This window comes from Penicillium brevicompactum (genome assembly GCF_028827555.1).
Source record: "Penicillium brevicompactum strain IBT 35665 chromosome Unknown utg000004l_segment0_segment0, whole genome shotgun sequence".
Classification (NCBI taxonomy): Eukaryota; Fungi; Ascomycota; class Eurotiomycetes; order Eurotiales; family Aspergillaceae; genus Penicillium; species Penicillium brevicompactum.
The window spans coordinates 69,722-87,272 of NW_026623207.1; the positions used below are offsets into that span (position 1 = coordinate 69,722).

The 17,551-nt window shown below is 49.3% G+C and overlaps 6 protein-coding genes across 6 annotated transcripts; 3 read left to right on the forward strand and 3 right to left on the reverse strand.

Moving 5' to 3' along the window:
• Window positions 1-1,172: 1,172 nt before the first annotated feature.
• N7506_005589 (uncharacterized protein) lies at window positions 1,173-3,751 on the forward strand (the record flags this gene model as incomplete). Its single annotated transcript, XM_056954882.1, has 2 exons — window positions 1,173-2,054; window positions 2,111-3,751. The coding sequence occupies 2 exons, from the start codon at window positions 1,173-1,175 to the stop codon at window positions 3,749-3,751; spliced, it is 2,523 nt and encodes an 840-aa protein (XP_056811859.1).
• A 921-nt stretch (window positions 3,752-4,672) lies between these two features.
• N7506_005590 (ankyrin repeat domain-containing protein) lies at window positions 4,673-5,320 on the reverse strand (the record flags this gene model as incomplete). The annotated part of the gene is made up of 1 exon (XM_056954883.1): window positions 4,673-5,320. The coding sequence occupies one exon, from the start codon at window positions 5,318-5,320 to the stop codon at window positions 4,673-4,675; it is 648 nt and encodes a 215-aa protein (XP_056811860.1).
• Window positions 5,321-5,341: 21 nt separating this feature from the next.
• N7506_005591 (uncharacterized protein) lies at window positions 5,342-5,545 on the reverse strand (the record flags this gene model as incomplete). The annotated part of the gene is made up of 1 exon (XM_056954884.1): window positions 5,342-5,545. The coding sequence occupies one exon, from the start codon at window positions 5,543-5,545 to the stop codon at window positions 5,342-5,344; it is 204 nt and encodes a 67-aa protein (XP_056811861.1).
• Window positions 5,546-7,890: 2,345 nt separating this feature from the next.
• Window positions 7,891-8,392, reverse strand: N7506_005592 (uncharacterized protein; the record flags this gene model as incomplete). Its single annotated transcript, XM_056954885.1, has 2 exons — window positions 7,891-8,025; window positions 8,078-8,392. 2 exons carry the CDS (start codon window positions 8,390-8,392, stop codon window positions 7,891-7,893), a joined length of 450 nt encoding a protein of 149 aa, XP_056811862.1.
• A 3,919-nt stretch (window positions 8,393-12,311) lies between these two features.
• Window positions 12,312-15,013, forward strand: N7506_005593 (uncharacterized protein; the record flags this gene model as incomplete). Its single annotated transcript, XM_056954886.1, has 11 exons — window positions 12,312-12,338; window positions 12,525-12,817; window positions 12,884-13,049; window positions 13,102-13,162; window positions 13,215-13,253; window positions 13,310-13,367; window positions 13,458-13,664; window positions 13,727-13,895; window positions 13,960-14,566; window positions 14,753-14,841; window positions 14,975-15,013. 11 exons carry the CDS (start codon window positions 12,312-12,314, stop codon window positions 15,011-15,013), a joined length of 1,755 nt encoding a protein of 584 aa, XP_056811863.1.
• A 659-nt stretch (window positions 15,014-15,672) lies between these two features.
• Window positions 15,673-17,458, forward strand: N7506_005594 (Kelch repeat-containing protein; the record flags this gene model as incomplete). Its single annotated transcript, XM_056954887.1, has 6 exons — window positions 15,673-15,724; window positions 15,782-15,947; window positions 16,004-16,243; window positions 16,830-17,048; window positions 17,135-17,227; window positions 17,278-17,458. 6 exons carry the CDS (start codon window positions 15,673-15,675, stop codon window positions 17,456-17,458), a joined length of 951 nt encoding a protein of 316 aa, XP_056811864.1.
• Between the last annotated feature and the right edge of the window lie 93 nt (window positions 17,459-17,551).

Here is a 17,551-nt window from a genome sequence, read left to right on the forward strand (position 1 = left end):
GGTTGTGGGGCGGCTGTTCCGTTCAGCGGCGCTAGTATTTCTCATACATCAAGTTACATGATTGTTTCCTTTCCGTGTATTCGCTATGTCGGTAATCTTGTCTTATGTACCTTTCTACTGCCAAGAGTTCCACCAAAACTGGTATATTCTCAGGTAACATAATTTTGATGATATAAAAAGTCAATATAGGTCGCTAGGTAGGCGAATCAATCCAACGTCGCCTTTCCTATTCATTTCAGACGCTTTTGTGGATGATCTTGGCGTCATAGTAGTAAACAGTACATTTTCTAGTAGCGCGCGCCGTCCTGTAATCCGCCACTTTAACAGTTTGTAATCTTTGTTGAAAGAAAAAAGATCGAATAAGAAATCACATAATCATTGTTTCTACTGCTCTCGGGCAATCTTCAATTTATGGATTGAGAATGACGGCGCTCGAATGTGGAGGTACCTGGTGGGCGTTTCATCACACAGGGCATTTCATGTCACCGGGATGGGGGTTACAGGCTCCAGGAATTGAAGAGCTTGCGGTTAGAGGCTTTTCTCACCTGTCTTGCTGTAATGAGGACATAATTCGACAGAGTTTTCAATAGATTCAATGATTTAAACCACATGAGAGTGATCGATTCGGCAGTGGAGACTTTCATTTTCAGAATTTGATGGCTGAACGTTGTACTCTCCATTTTATGAGAAAATGATTGCTATTTGAAAAATGAACATTCCGATTATGAAGATAGGATAGTGCCACTTCTTTAATGCAAATGTTCAAGTATGTATTAAAGTATCCCTCATTATCCGACAGCCATTTCGTTTCTAGAGAGATTCGCAAGAGTAGTATAAATCCTTAGTGATTTCACTTCAAGGAGAATATTATGAAGGAAATGAACAGGGAATCCGACAATCGATGCGACTGGAATGTATCTTTCACCGCAGAATGCTCGTAGGTGGTAGATTAAACAATCCTGTTGTTATTGCACAGTTATTGGTCTCCACATTTAGCCCAAACATTGGGTAATGTTGACCTGATTTTTATGACCACGACAGGCTATTCTCATATTTTATGAATGCCTGAATCTAGGCCTTATGGCAAAGATATAAAAGTCACTTATAATTGCCATTTGAGTCTTTAATCTCATGTACCGCTGAAACATTTGATTCCATCCGAGCTGTCAACTATGGCGGAAAGTGACCGCGAGGGATTCAATTATGGAAAATATGGCGAGGGCTATACTGCCTCTACGGAAGTCATCCGAGAGCAAGAGTACCCTAATCTGAATAGTATGCCCCCTTCCTTGATACCATTCCGATCCACCTATACTGATTATCATCCTTTACGGGGCACAGAGACAATTTATCTTGATCATGCCGGTACAACGATTTATGCCAAGTCATTGATCACGGCGTTCTCGCGTGAGATGAATTCCAGTCTGTTTGGAAATCCCCATTCAATGTCTCTTTCTTCGCAATTGTCCACACGGCGGACAGAAGAGGTGCGAACACGGGTCCTTCACTTCTTTAATGCTAGCCCCGAGGAGTTCGATGTGGTTTTTGTGGCAAACGCGACAGCTGCTATCAAATTGGTAGCCGACTCGTTTCGGGATTGTGATTCTCGGGGTTTCTGGTATGGGTATCATGTTGACTCCCATACCAGTGTCGTTGGTGTCAGGGAAGTTGCCGAGATGGGTTATCAATGCTTCCAAGATGTCGATGTGGATGCTTGGGTCGCCGAGTTAGGCACAGCTCAGCTAAAAGCACCCAGACTGTTCGCATTCCCAGCTCAGTCTAACATGAACGGTCGACGTCTCCCAATCCGTTGGTGTGAGCAGATTCGCTCCGCTGCGAATGAAACAGGGAACGTATTCACTCTTCTTGATGCTTCCTCGTTTGTGTCGACCGCTCCTCTCGACCTAGGTAAAGCAACCGATGCTCCTGACTTTACGGCATTGAGCTTTTACAAGATCTTTGGGTTCCCTGATCTCGGAGCGTTGATTGTCCGAAAAAGCGCGGCCCACATTCTCGAACGACGAAAGTTCTTTGGCGGGGGCACAGTAGATATGGTGATAGCAACCGGAACTCAGTGGCATGCAAAAAAGAAAGCTCGATTCATGCGCAGCTTGAGGACGGAACTCTTCCTTTTCACAGCATTATCGCGCTGGGTGCCGCCATTGACACTCATAAACGTCTGTACGGGTCCATGGCAAATATTTCTGCCCACACTGGGTTCCTCGCTAAGCGAGTCTATGATCGACTCTCTGCAATGGCACATTTCAATGACTCCAAGGTCTGTCAGATCTACCAATCAGACTATGCAAACCCAGCTTTGCAGGGCCCGATCATCGCTTTCAACCTGAGAAATAGTCGAGGGGAATGGGTTCCAAAGACCGAGGTAGAAAGTCTAGCCACAATGCAGAATATCCAACTACGTTCTGGATCAGTGTGCAATCCTGGAGGAACGGCCTTCTCTCTTGGATGGACCAGCCAAGAGCTGCGCCGTCATTATGCCGCTGGGTTGCGATGTGGCGATGATCACGACTTGTTAGATGGCCGGCCGACTGGTATTGTCCGTGTCAGCCTGGGGGCAATGACCAACCTGGAGGATATTGACTCGCTGATTGATTTCATCGAGAAGTTCTATGTTGAAAAGGTGCCTCCATTGGTCTCACTGACTCCTCCCCTGGGTAAAGACACCCTGTTCGCTCCTCACTTTTATGTTGAAAGTGTCACCATATTCCCCATCAAAGGTTGTGGCGCATTTAAAGTCCCTGAAGGTCAAAGTTGGGAAATCAAAAAAGAGGGAATCGCATGGGATCAGGAATGGCATCTCATCCATGCTGGGTCTGGTGTGCCTATGAATCAGTGGGAGCACCCTCGGATGGCTCTCATATGTCCCTCTGTTGATGTTGACCGCAACATACTTCGCATCACCTGTGCCGCCAAGGCTGCAAATGACGAACTAAGCCTTGAAATACCTCTTACATGGAGCCGCACATGCATGGGTACGATGACTACTCCAGTTCGTTCGAGTTGCCAAAAACGGCCGGTCAGTGCCCACGGAGATCAGTCGTGTCTTCGCGCCTACGCCTCCCCCGTGGTTTCGGCTTTCTTTTCCAATTACTTGGGGGTATCTTGTACACTCGCACGGTTTTCCTCACAGGACGCAGGCCAAGCTATGCAACGACCACACCTTGGCGACACTTGGAAAGATCGCTTACGGAGATTCACCAGGCTCGGACTCCTCTCCTCCACTGATCAATTCCCCGGAGAGCTTGGCCAAAAATATCTGGCCGTGTCCAGAGAAACGGCCATTTTGATTATTTCCAGGTCTTCACTCAATTTTTTGAACGAGAATATCAAGGTCAACACCAAATTTACATCTAGAATCGGCGGAAATTTCACTGCAGATGTATTGCAGGGCAACATTGTGATCGCGGAGCGGACCTCCCAGCTAGGGCGCGCGGAACTGCCTTTTGTTGAGAAGTGGTCGTCCATTTATATCGGACACGACGAGCTTCGCTTCGATACTTTTGACCCGTGCCAGCGCTGCCAGATGATATCTGTCGATCAGGCTACGGGAATGCGACGCATGGAAATACTTGCTGCTCTTCCCAAAAAGCAACAGATCGATGGAAAAGACGTGTTGGGTAGATATGCGGCTATTTCCACAATGGGAGCCACGGAATCTGAGCCAGGGAGGCCCGGCAGAAGGTCGATTATGGTGGGAGATGTTGTGCTACCATCATACCAGCATGATTGAGCCTTTAGAAAGCGGATTTTACATCTGGTCTATTTGTAGTCCAGTGATCCATGAGTGGCCCCTGAAGAAGTTTTGAGAGCCAGAGAGTCTGTCTGGCTTGATTTAGGTACATATCGTTTAAGTATTCAATAAGACTTCGGGTCATACAATATGGAATGATCTTCAGTGGGCAGATAACGGAATTTGGGCATTGAGACTAGAACTCATTTTGTGTTTCTATTTACCAAGTGCTGTCATTTGAATTGGCTGGTACTCATAGTCAACTGGCTTACTAGTCACCGTTCATTCTGGGGATTTCGGTCTCGAGTCTCATCTCCTACATGTGTTCTGTCCGTAACGGCGCCCACCACTACAAATTAGCCCAAATTCTGTCTCTTGAATTTGTAAACTTACTATTCATAGATGATTTGGTCTAAACTTTTGAGTGCTTTTGATGATGAGATTAAATGCGCAAATAATAGAGAAATGAAGGCTTATGAACGATACATGCTGTTGCGCTGTACCTGATAGCATGGTGCCCATGCATGACTGAAAATTTGTTTAATCCTGATATTGTAAATTATTTCCAGTAAAATCTTTAACTGTTTTCAGTCTTGGAGGTTACCTGACACGGGGGAATCAATTGGCTATAAAATTATATTCGAACCTAAGCCCCTGACCAACCCCATATGGAAGGAAGTCTGGGAATTCTCAGGCAGAACTGATCCCAGCCTGTCTCAACCCCTCCACCTTTCCTGCTGAGGTGGGGTCATTTTTCCTCAAGGGACTCCACAAAGCTACCCATCATATAGGTCTTCATGAGATTGATAGGCGACCAGAGGAAAACCAAGGTCGTGAGATCTAGACACCTCTTTTGTAGATTACTCTCAATGATACAACGTAGAATCCAATGACATCAGGCTCCATTTTGCGGTTTGTCAATTAGGACAGGATGCCATCGTACAGATTTCCAGACACTTTGATCGACCGACCAGTTAGAGATATTCTGTCAGGCATGGCGGGAAGCGGTAACGCGAACCATTCGTCTCGCTTCATAACTTCCGGACAAGCCTTATACTTCAGTAGCAGCTGCACCATTTCCCTATCGTTGTTCAACAGGGCCCACACCAGGGCTGTCTCGCCGCTGAAACCAGGCTCGTTCGGGGGTGCGCCGTATTGGAGAAGAAGTTCAGCCACTGATGTGTTGCGGTGTATGACGGCCCACATCAGAGGCGCTTGACGGCCCTGTGTTGTTTGACCAATACTGGCGCCATGGCATAGCAGGAGCTGCACCATCTCCACAGCCCTTCTCATGACAGCCCAGACGAGCGGTGAGCGCTCCGCCTCTTTCTTTGCTGATGGATTGATCTTTGCATGGTAAGAGAAAAGAAAATTGACCATTGCGAGATCATTCAATACGACAGCCCAGACAAGGGGTCGGTCGCCCTGGATATCGGGTTGCTCCACGTTGCAACCTTCCCCCAGCAATACTGCAGCCAGATCGAGGTATCCATTGATGATAGCCTGAATCAGAGGGGTGAACCCGTGGCGAGCGACTTGATTTGGATCTGCCCCTCGTGTCAATAGCATCCGCGCTGACTTGATATCTCGTCACTTGGTGGCCCAGAACAGAACATTTTCAGCGAGCGCATTGCGAGCAATGACATCTGCTCCTGTATCCAGCAGCAGTTGGAATATGGCCTCTTTCTGGTATTGAGCTGCCAGAATCAGCGGGGTATCGTTTTGTCTATTCTCCGGAACATCCAGCAACGCTTTGTGGTGGGGATCACTTCCAGGAGCCGAACGAATTGCCATACCCCTTCATTGCCGCAGAGTGAAGGGCCGTCATATCATGAGCGTCATGGACCCGGATATCGATGTGTTTGGTTTCCATAAGAAAGGCCACCGCCGAATGCTCGCCTCGAAGGGTGAGTAGCCGGAGCAGTCTGCATCCATGGATCAGGGGCGTCACAATGGTTCTCGTGCACCTGTCTATGGCACCCATAGTGACCAAGCCTCCCACCGAGAGCTTTCTCAGTATGAGAATGTAGATTTCGACCGGTACTCGATTCATCAGATAGCGCGGCTCGACCTTTGCGCTCGGGGACACCAGAGTCGCTCACAGCTCACCAGCCTGCTTGCTTCTTTATACCATAGATGGATAATGAGTCGGAGATTACATGATAGGTAAGCCGGCCGACCCTGTTCCACGTATCTCATCATCATCATATAACGCAATATATGGTGTTTATCCTACTTTATCTACGACTTGATGGAGATTCTCCCACTCTGTTTTTTAAATCAAATGGCGCTCATCGCAGATTGAAAAAGACGACATATCACTCGATAATTGCAGCCGCACTTCGATGGAACCAGAGGGACTATGGAAGTCATAGGGTGTGCCAAGGACCGAGTTCGAGGAATCCAGAAGGTCAGAGTTCGGTGACACTTTATTGAGCACGAAGATAATTCGGTTCCCGTGTTCATTTGTGCGTAAGCCATTCATCCAGATGATCCGTCCCAATGACCCGATGGCTATTTTAGTTGAGCTGGGGAGCTGAGTACTGAGGAGGTGGGACGAACTCAGAGAGAAAGAAGTATGTGAAATACGTCAGTGATTGGTTGACTCGCGCAGCACCTTGGATCCATTTCAAGAATAGTTCCAATCAATTCTAGCACCGTTACACTAATACAAGTGTTGAACAAGGGCTCGAAAAGGAATTTGCGAGTCAGTGACGAATATCCTCGATCCACTGTCGATGCAAATTTTCTACGAATATTACAGAAGAATCATGTCATAAAGGTATGGCTTGGCAACTCGATCGGATCTGCAGTACTCAAATGGATTAAACGCACATTGTCTCATCAAGACTCTGCTACGGATTCCAAATTGGTCTGTGTTTGAGAAAGCCGTTAGACTGAACTGTTGGTCATGCTTTTGGGTGCTTCTTTGACGGCCTCTTTTCGGCTTCTATTTTAAGCCTTCCCTGATATTTTATTTTGGACCGCCAATGCCAATTTATAGTCTCAACTTTGAAGGTCGTGTTGGCACAAGCATATTAATACGAAGCTCTCTTGCAAAGCCTACCTGTTTTGCGCTGTATCCTGTGAATTCAATTTCTGTGCTGTCATGAGTAGAAGTAAAACCCGACTATTACGGCGCAAGTCCCTCTTACGTAGGATTCGCCGTCGTAGGGTGAGACCAACCACCCGCCGTCCCAAATTTTTACAGCCTTCAAATAATGGTGAGTGGCATCCGTCTCATATGATAAATTTTGTCGTCGCTTCTATGGAAGTGTTAAGTGGTAGAGTAAATAGCCGGCTATGTATTGATCCGGTGAAAGTCATTTTAGAAAAGGAGTACTTTGACCTCAAACTCTCACCACAACGACCGATTGAGAACATGCTTTCACCCAGTAGAGGAAGCCAGCGCGATTCACCCACGAAAGACGCAGAAACGATCCTCAAACCCTGAGATGTCTAAACTGGTGTATCGCCCTTGCTATATATTGAAGACCGCAGTACAAGGGCACTCGAGCTTGCTGCTTCGGTGCCTCATCATTGATGCAATTATTATGCCATCAGCTCCTGTCTTGTTATCGACTATGTGATTGCCCCTAGTTGAGAAAATGAAATTCCTTCCCTCTTTTCGCACTGGGCTTCGCCAAATCCTCTCCCATCCCCTGCCCGGCTGTGGAATCTCTTGCTTCTAAGCGGCTGGATGGACCCGTGCACCTATACTCCCATCTTCAATGGTAAGGTGTGGATGTCAGACCTCGTGAATAATGCATCAATGCCAGCATCAGGCCGGTTATTGGTCATCAAGCCTTGACCGCTCGGCCTTGCAAGCGCGGACACTTCGCGCATTCCTTCGCTTCTGCCGTTGGTCCTTTCGCACCACCCAGGTTTCCATGATATCCAGCCGATGATCCCTATTGCTAATATAAAACGGGAGCGGCAGCCTCCTTTTGATCGAATTACACGTTGCTCATTTTTCAAGTGGAGACAGGCGAGGTAGACCCCAAGGATGTCGCTGGCTGTGAATAAAGGTTCTACCCACGCGATTTTCCAGCTAATGTGACAAAGGTGTGAAATCAGTCCCGGGTGATTTCTCGATTCTCATGCCCCCCACCCCTCTTCAAATGATGCCCCTTTAATCTTCATGGCTGTGAGTCGCCATGCTCATTACCATTGTGAAGAACATCGTCCATGTCAGCCTGCATGTGTGCTGCCATTATGTCTTTCAGTATAGGTATCGCCGCTGCGTCCGTAGCTATCCTTTGTTTCATATGATCCTGACTGAATGTTATTGACTGAAATGCCTCGTCGAGAACTAACGATACTCACGTATGCCCAATTGGCGAGGTTTTCGAGGAATCCCCGATACAGAATATCAGCCATCTGGGGGGTAAGTCCGGCCGGGACGCTTGTGGGGCCGTATGTCGGAGGAGGATTATCATGGAACATAGAATCGATAGGCAAGAAGCCGCCGAAGACGGTGTCAGGCATGGGAACGTCTTGACCGTGCAGTGGGACCTGCTGGGTAGAGCCCCGCGTGGAGTATCGTGGTGATGGTCCTGGTTCTTGGAATTGTGGCTGTGTCACATCATTATTCTCCGGTGACTGTCGGTCTCTTCTTGTCCTTCCAGACGATCCAGCCATTGTGGTATTGAATGTGATGAGAGGGCCACTACGGAGATGTGGTTCAGGCGAGCGTTTTATAGTACTTTTTGAACCCTCCGAGATCCCGTCCCAACATGAACCGCATCACCTGAATGGCTGTAACAGGTGGGAACGAATTGGTCCTCGGGGGCAGTTTGGCGTGTGGGCATGCATTAGCTTCATGGCCGGGGTACTTGATTCAGGCTAGAAAGACATGGATATCGGAATTGGACATCCTGGCATCTCGCTCTTCGGTACTCGTTGGCGTGATCAAAGAAAAGTCGACTTGGGTATATCAGCACCCCCCCAACTCACTGTGGCAACATGGTTGCCTTGATAAACATGGAAGTGTAAGTTTTCATCCTACCACGAATTTCCTTTGGAGATCAACTGAAGCAACACACATCTGAATCACTTCCAAGTACGAAGCTGGTCAAAATCCGGCAACTTGAGGTCTCGGCCAGATGTCCATATCATTCGCTGCTGGGGGTGTGTCAAATGTACAGTACTTTTGCCACGGACCTGTTTAGCCGCGCCTAGACGCATCTCTCTGATCGTGAACGGCTGGTGGTGATCTCGTGGGATCCGCAGTTCAGTCGGGTGGGTGGGGTTGACCAGCGACCCATTTTCGTGTCGCCCGTTAGTTCCACCAGCGCTTTTCTTCCTGTCATTGATATGCCGAACGAGAAAAGAGACGACTGGATTGAAGTGGAATCGGATTTACCCCTGACTCGCCGCAGGCGAAGGATCGGCCGTTGGTGGAGCTTGACTAGACTCGAGATTCGCACCAGAGTCCAGCCATGTTGCGCAGTCAACGTGCAGGAGGTTTGCTGGGTGGTGGGGAAGCGAGCTTTTCTCCGAGGGTCTGATTGGACAATGGATGTAGTCGTTTAGTGGATACACAACCTTGTTCGCTTGGAAGGGCTACGATCCTCATTCGCAGGCCGGCCTAGTCAGAATGTGGGCCGCAAAAAAGGAGTTCTTGGTATGCGATCTTATCGTTTGTCTGTTCACAACGGGCCAGGCATGAATTACCGTGCTTTAGCGGACTCAGCCGAATGCAATGTCACCATTCCAGACTAGCGGCTTTCCCAGATCCTACAGAAGCGACCTTTCGGCAGGTACTTTCCCATTCATGGAGACATAACGCTGCCCAGCAGTGCAATCGTATTGAACGCAAGTGGCTGACATCATTGTCCCTTTCCGAGATTCAGTCGAGAGGGTTGGTCAAGGATGGACGAGGGTAGCAGATAGCGGCTCAACCTACGTACCATCTTCATTTGGGCCACGGTCAGCCTTAGCGCGTTGATGTAATGCAGGCGGCTTTAATAAGGTACCGACTGTTCGTACTGTAGAGGTTGTATTTCAGGAATTCAGGGGCTAGGTGGCTTGCTAGGTCGTTCCAAGGTTATATCCGGTGCGGGGCTCGCCCCTCACCGTTTTTCGGCCAATCGTTTCGGCTGCGGTGAATGGCTATTCGTTAAGCACAAGGCAGGCACCTGTCATTGGATCCCGGCCTTCGTGTCTCCTGTCCGTTTAATTTCATCTTCGTCGATCGAGGTTGCATTGGTGGACGGAGCCCATCGAGAGCTGAGGGTCACTGTGCAATCTTGTAAACGTAATATTTGGAGATGGAATGGTCGATCGATGGCTTTCACATAGTACATACATAGCTCAAGTGGCGTGTGTTCTACGGAATAACGTAGCCGGATTTCATTTCGTGCAGCCAGCTTTAACCTACTTGCATGAAACGATGGGACCCCCAACCAGCGAGTTTTCCTATCTCCTTGTGTCGCCGCATACCAAATAAAGCCACAAGTAGCATGGTCTCATCCGTGGATCTTTGGTGATTCACAAGCGAACGGCTACATACAGATCTGATGCAGGTGTGGATGAGTATGTGCCTACAGGTCCAAGAGATTGCAATAAGAGGGGCAACCTAGCAAATCGATCTAGCGCCATCACAGGGGAAGCATACGCTTGATTTACCAACACCAACCGGCGGAGGGGCCGGCCAGTCGTCTTGGCATTCCGAAGATGAGTTACGTCATGTCAATGGGAAGCCGATCACTTCTACGCCTGGGAACCCAGCATGTGGTGCCTGCCCCTGACACGAGCTTACTAAAAATGATTTCCCACGGCCTTACAGGTTTGGTAGAGCCGTTATTGGATTGTCGCCGGAGAGATAACGGGTGAAATAATCGACCAGGGGCACATCTGAGAGAACGTTTAGAGTTTCCATCAGAGCATATCATTCCGATTGGCAAACTAAACCTACTGCTTGTCAGCGCCTTTTCAGCTTCCCGCGGGATGATCCCAAGGATTCTACAGAGTCCGCTTGAAGCAATCTGTTGCAACAGAATGCCGAGAAGAGAAGCAGTAGGTATCACCCCGCTATTCGCCTCCCTCCCTTTCCCTTTTCCTCCCTCCTGGCGAATGAGGAAATGCCCGTCTTCTGTACTGACGGCTACGTCGAAATGGGAAACCACACCGTGGACACGGCGTGATAAACCCTCAATAGGCTTTCTTTTCTCACTCGCCACTGGCCGTTCGACGCTCGCAGTAACAGCTTTCCTGTCATTGTGAAGCAAACCGATGAAAAAGACAGAGTTTGTTGCTTTATAACTGTGTCTAGGCTCCCCGTTGGGACTTTTCTGTCTTGTGGAGCAGTCTAAAATTGACTGTCCAACAAATCTATCCCTCTTTGTCCCGAGAACGAGCCGCTCGGCGGTAGCGAAATCCAGGAATGCCCCGTGTATGGAGCTCATCTTGCCGTGTGAGACTAGGTACACTGGTGAGATCTCTTACTAGCTCAAGCCCGTGATTCTTCAAGTGCCCGAATTTTTTGGATCTCCTCCAAGGCTGTATACAAACACCTCTCCTGCGTTTTGCGAAAGATGAGAGCCGGTCTATCTCTATCTCTAATTGGTTGATGGATCACGAAGATTCTACTCTTGATGTTCTTCTGCGACGCCGTATGCATTTGTCCCTTCCGATAGCGAAGCCGGGATCCTGATACTCAACAAATTCCATATCAAATGTAGACTCATGAACCTTCTACTTGGGAAGTCATATCTAAGTCTACCAGATCACGTTGTGAATTACAGTAAGGGATACTACCCCACATGAAAAGGCAGATGCCTCCTTGTCAGCGTGTCTTTCCAATTTTAGCACTTGAGTCTTGAGGAGAGTTGATAGCACCATTCTAGAATATACACCATATCAATCACGGAATCCTGACAATTTGCGTACTTAGGTATAGCCAAGGACTATTTTCGGATGCTTCCAAGGTTATCATTGTATATATTATGAATCACCTAAGGCTAAGTCTATATATATGATGTTATTTAAACGGTGGCGGAACGATAGTTCATAAATCAACAAATTATGTGGTAGTCACACAGTGGCTCCATAAACAACGACTAATTACTCTGTAAAGGGCACTAGTTAGGATCTCCAAACTAACCTAAGATACGGAGTACGCGGGAGTCTGATCCACGGGCCCCGAGCCAATCATTACTCAGCAAGCCTTGAGTCCACCACGGGTGGATTTGGAATCTGCCAGGTCCCGCCCTCAGGTATTCTCGGGCGGCTTCCAAAAGAGTCCGTTTTGTGTATTCTTGACCTCTCAGGTTGTATTACCCTGTCTTGACATGTAAAAAACTCATTCCTCTTGTATCAGGGTCTGGTAACTACAGTCTAATTCTCGCAACCCTTCAGGGAACTGGGCCGGAACTCGGCACAGGAACGGCGCCAACTTCGGTTATACTTCCTGTAAAGGACGAGAATGACGATTGTGTGCGCTCCTCACAAGGGTAGACGGCCACTGTACACGGAATACGGTGAGAGCTAGCCCACTAATCAGGGCCCGGGCGCAGCGCAACGGAAACAGAAAACAGACTAAGTGGGGTGCGCATATATGGTCGATCACGTGACAATCACACGTGTGAGTCGGGTGAAACAACGCCCCGACCTCACCCAACAATTACGGAGTTCTTTTGTCGTCATGGCGGAGTCGTGCAGCGAGCAAGCGTGCGAGGTAGTCCCGATCACGATTGATATCGGTTGCTCCAATATTAAAGCCTTCCTCTCCGAGAATCCCGACTTTGATTCGGTCGACTAATCCCTGGAGTTCCCGTCGAGCGAAGACGACAGAAGAAGAACGACCACCGAACTCGTTACTACCATCGTCTTCTCTGCAAACGGTCAAGACTGCATCTTCGGTTCCAATGGCGGGTCTTTGTCGGGCCGTCATGTGATCGTGGATTGGAAATTCGGTGCGATGGGTTTGGAACCGTATGCCAGCCGGCTAGCCACCGCCTGTGGGGAGCTCCGACAATCCGCGCCACAGCTCGGAGAGATCAATCCGACGACAATCTACCGCAAGCTCTTCTCGCACATCGTGGACACAGCCCAGGGACGGATGTACTGAAGACACGGTCGCAGATTCGATGGGATAGAATGCTACCTCACATACCCGGTCAGCTGCAGTGAGTCGCTGAAACTTCTTCTTTACCACGAGGCTACCGCGGTCGGGTTGAATGTCCTGGGAGGCGTGTCGGAGCCATTGGCGACTTCCTACTACATCAAATCCAAGACAAGCCTCAAGCTCCAATCCGGCGCCAAAATGATCATTGATTCTGGTGATGCCACCGTTGTATGATATCTTGGGTCATTCCTTCGAGTCACGTGACTGATCCTCTTTACAGGATGCTTCAGTTGGGTATGAGGACAGCATGGGCTGCATCATGCAGGCTTGCGCAAGTGACGGTCTGCGTCCCCGGCTGATGTCAAATCCGGATGCCTTGCTGATTGAATGTAGGGTTTCCTGAAGGTGGACAAAAGATCAACGAAGAGGCGCGTTCGTGGCTTCAGTACCAGTACCATGGTTAGGCGGAACTCGGCCACGATATCCAGTGGGCCCTGGACACATCGTGATACGTTATGGAGATGGCAAGGCTGCCACTATATCATCGTAAGTCTTTCGCCGCTTTGGGCCAAAGTGAGAGGTTTCTTGCCATAGACGGGGTGCCTGATCGAAAGCTTATGAGCATACTTCTCTCAGCGATACCACGAAATCATTCTTCGAGCCTCTGATTTCGAGGGGTGTGGCGCTAGCTGAAAACATGTGCAACCGGGCAAGGCTTGTTGGGCACCCTGTCAATACAATACTGGTCTGCGGTGGTGTTACGGGAAATCGCTGGTTTTTCCAGGAATTCGAGCAGCGACAGCTCTCTCAGACCGGCATCGCCATATGCATCCAGGTACCAGAGTAGGTCCACGATCATCACTCCGTGGTAGAAAGCAGCTGACACGTGTCATCACTCCTCCTAGGTCTGAGATCATTGCAAATGGAGCACTCGCGTACTCTCGCAGTCCTATTGTTGAAGCACATGTCATCGCGCAACGCCTTGGTCTGAGCTACATCGGAGACTATACAAAAAGCGGGAGGCGCCTGAAGTGTCGAGTGTGGCGCACCGGTATAGGGTGGTTCCTCTCTGAGGTGGGTCGGGACTTTGTTCGCCGAGAGCTGGCAGATTATTGATATTCTGACTTGTAGTTCACAGGGTCAACCAGCCACGGACCTGCCACGCCAACTAATATTTACTAAGGACATCGAACCGGGCACCGATGACGAAGCTGATCACTTGATCGAGACTGTACGCCACCTACGTGGATTCGAGAGAACTCGGCCAACACATCCGGAAAACGACCTTGTTGACTGGGACTGTGAGATCACATACCCGGTCACGGACTCGATCCTTTCCACTTTGTCACACTTGGGCACAATTTCCGGGATCTTTCCACATGAAAAACTGTTTCCCCTCGCGACTGAAATGCACGAATCAGAATTCGAGCTCCAGATTACCCTCCAGGCCTATAACAACCTGTTGGAGGCTCAGTTTGCTGTCAAGCTTCCGAGCGGGATTCTATGTCCATTAAAGGACGTGCGTTACTATCCTTTACAATTGGCACCCAGATCTGAACTTCTGAATCGGGGTGCTCTTTCCGATCAAATTCCGGTCAACGGAACTGCCAGAGATGAACCGCGGTCAATCCATGAGCAGCAGAATCTTACTTTATCTGGTTCTTCTCTCTGGGTGTCCCCGGGAAGCCGTGGTCCATCCACACTGGCACGAAATGAACATGCTGCGCGTGGTATAAGCACATCGGGTGCGTCTCATTTCAACTCAACTACTTCTGAAAGGACCATTATCCCATTTTCAGAACACAATATCACCTAAGCCAAGACTGCAACAAGCTTCGTCCGGGTAAGGACTGCGACGAGCTTTGTTCCTCTTGAGGCCTCAGCAAGTTCCACTCATGTGGAGACTGCGACAAGCTTTACCAACATCTCAGTCAACAACCCCCCAAATAAGGTTAACAATGACCTGCTAGACAGGCAACCTGAACCCGGCTATCGCCGCCTTGCACACCAGCAGGCCACCGTAAGTCAAGTATCCTGAGAGGCTTTTGTGAACCAAGATGGGTGCTGTGCCGCCGTGCTTGATTACTCTTGACATCGTCTATAAAGGAGGCGCATCGGGGTTAGCGTAGCTACAAAGACTGCTCCATGTATAGCCCAAACTCGAGAGTGATAGACACTATGAGGATATCTGAAAGCACTGCTGGGGCTAGTCTAGATTACTTCCTTTCTAAATGAAATGATATTGGCAGCTGCCTTGAGGAGGACAAAATCGGCTAGTTGACGTGATCATCACCAAACCCCTCCATAGACAAAGTGGCATCACGTTACGACGCAAATTTCTGGCTGTTGCCATCAATGCCATCGCCCCGCCCGAGGAAACCGACCTGAAGGGCGGGAGATGTTGCAAATTAAGTTCACGTCAAAATGGCTCATTGGCGTATTTCTTTCCTCCCCTGCGATTGCTGCCTAGTCATGGTGTTGTGATATGGAACTGGTGCAGATCAGGAACCAAGCCGCGCCGTCGGAATTAGATTCGAAGTATCTATACAGACGACCAAGTTGATTGGAAATCAACTTGGGTAATTATTGTATATATAGGCTCATGTATCCCTCTGAGATAATAAGATAATTTATACCTCTGAACAACAACATATGGGCGGCTCCAATCAACACCACGATGTGCAATTGGAACGGTTTCCGTGGTAAGTCACCATATTCGGGGTATGAGACCACCCGAGCATTGTGATGATTAGAGCAAGGCTTCCAAGCATGGCAAACTATCATGTTGAACGGCGGATGATTGTGGTGGCGGAGGCTCGTATTTACGCTGATCCTTATAGAACCATCACTGATGTGTCCGAAGCGGATATTGGACCCTATGGTGTTCCAACAAGTGATGGCAAGTAACCGACCGCGCTTACAACTGGTCGCATCGAGCGTACACTGATAGTTCTCACCAGGAAACCCTGGGGGCACGTTCTACAACTTGTCACTCGCCAATGGTTTCAATGTTGGGACATCCAACTTATCCGGTCTATTCACAAAGGTCCCTGACCCCACTGCCGGCTACGCCAATTTCGAGGGTGGTGCAATGTTTGGGAACGACCGAGAAATCATCCTTTACGGGTGAGCAGTGCAACCCCGCGCCGTTCGGAAAGAGTGCTCTAACAGCCCCACCACAGAGGATTGACCCGGCCAACGGACAGCGAGGGTGTTCCCCGCGCGAGCGAGGCGTTGGGATATCGATATTGGCATACAAGCTTGGACCGTGATGAGGAGTCATTCTTCAACTCTACATTACCAAGCACTATCACTCGCCACGTCACAGATGGAGGTAAAACCTCTGCCCCAAGCGAAGATCTGGCGTTTTACTTTGGGGGCATGCGAGGCCGAGACTGGGGTCCCATCACGTCGGATGACGGGTCCGCGAACACCTCGGCGGGAACACTGATCTTGGCGAATCTGACGGTGGCCGGGGATCACAAACTTTGGCGGAACCTGACACTGCCAAAGCATGTTGGAAGCCGAGCGAATCCGCAACTGGTCTGGATTCCTGTCTCTCAGAAAGGGGTGCTTGCAGTGATTGGCGGAGTCCAATACCCAGAGAGTCTCTATCACTCCGGTCTGTCTTCCGCGCAGAAAGAGCAGGATGTGAGACCAGACCACCTCATCTTGTTGTAGTTCAGAGGTATGAATTAAGTTGTTATCTCGGAGGGATACATGAGCCTATATATACAACAATTACCCAAGTTGATTGAAAATCAACTTGGTCGTCTGTATAGATACTTCGAATCTAATTCCGACGGCGCGGCTTGGTTCCTGATCTGCACCAGCCTCATATCACAACACATCTAACTCGAGGGGCGTATTAACTACCCGAGTGCAGTCACTGGTTGACTCAGGATTCATGTCCACCATCCTAATATATGATATCGCACACGACAAGTGGTATGTACGCCTCTAGCTGCGAGGGCTGAGCAGGAGCTCAACTACTCTGACAATCAACAGGTATCTTCAAAACACCACAGGTGACATTCCCTCGGGCGGTCGGGCTTCCTTTTGCTCCACCCTCGCTTCTGCATCAGACGGAAGCTCCCACAATATTTACATCTACGGGGGTTACAATGGGCAGGATCCTACCGCTGATTTCTATGACGATGTGTATATCCTCTCCTTGCCATTTTCGTGTGGATCAAAGCCTACGCCGGGCGGTCTCGCCATGGTCGTGTCCTGCCGAGCCACATGTTAGTGGTCGGAGGTCTGTACGAGGATCCATCTCTCTGTCTGGATGGTGGAATTCTACAAACGTTCAGTCTCAGTGACTTGGAGTTTCAGAAGACATACGCGCCCAACGCCATTGAGGAATACCTTGTGCCAAGTATGGTGGCTCGGCAGATTGGTGGGACGTAGGTCTCATCTCCTCTGACGAATCTAGCTCTGTCGCTAACCGAAGCAGAGCAAAAGGGAACGCCAATCGAGCCGCACCCGCGTCGAGGGGAGATCCCCGGCTCAAGTCCCTTTTTGGGGCGCCGTACACGAAGACGATCACCACCTGGTACCCATATGCAACTTCTGCAAAGCCTTTGCACCCAAAAACAACGGCTTCTCAAGGGTCCACGTCGCAAGGAGACGGCTAGATAATTCCGGTCGCTGTTGGCGTTGCGATCCCTACTTTTGGAGCCGCTTGCATGGTGATCACATGGCTTGTCATCAGACGTAAGCGCCCACGT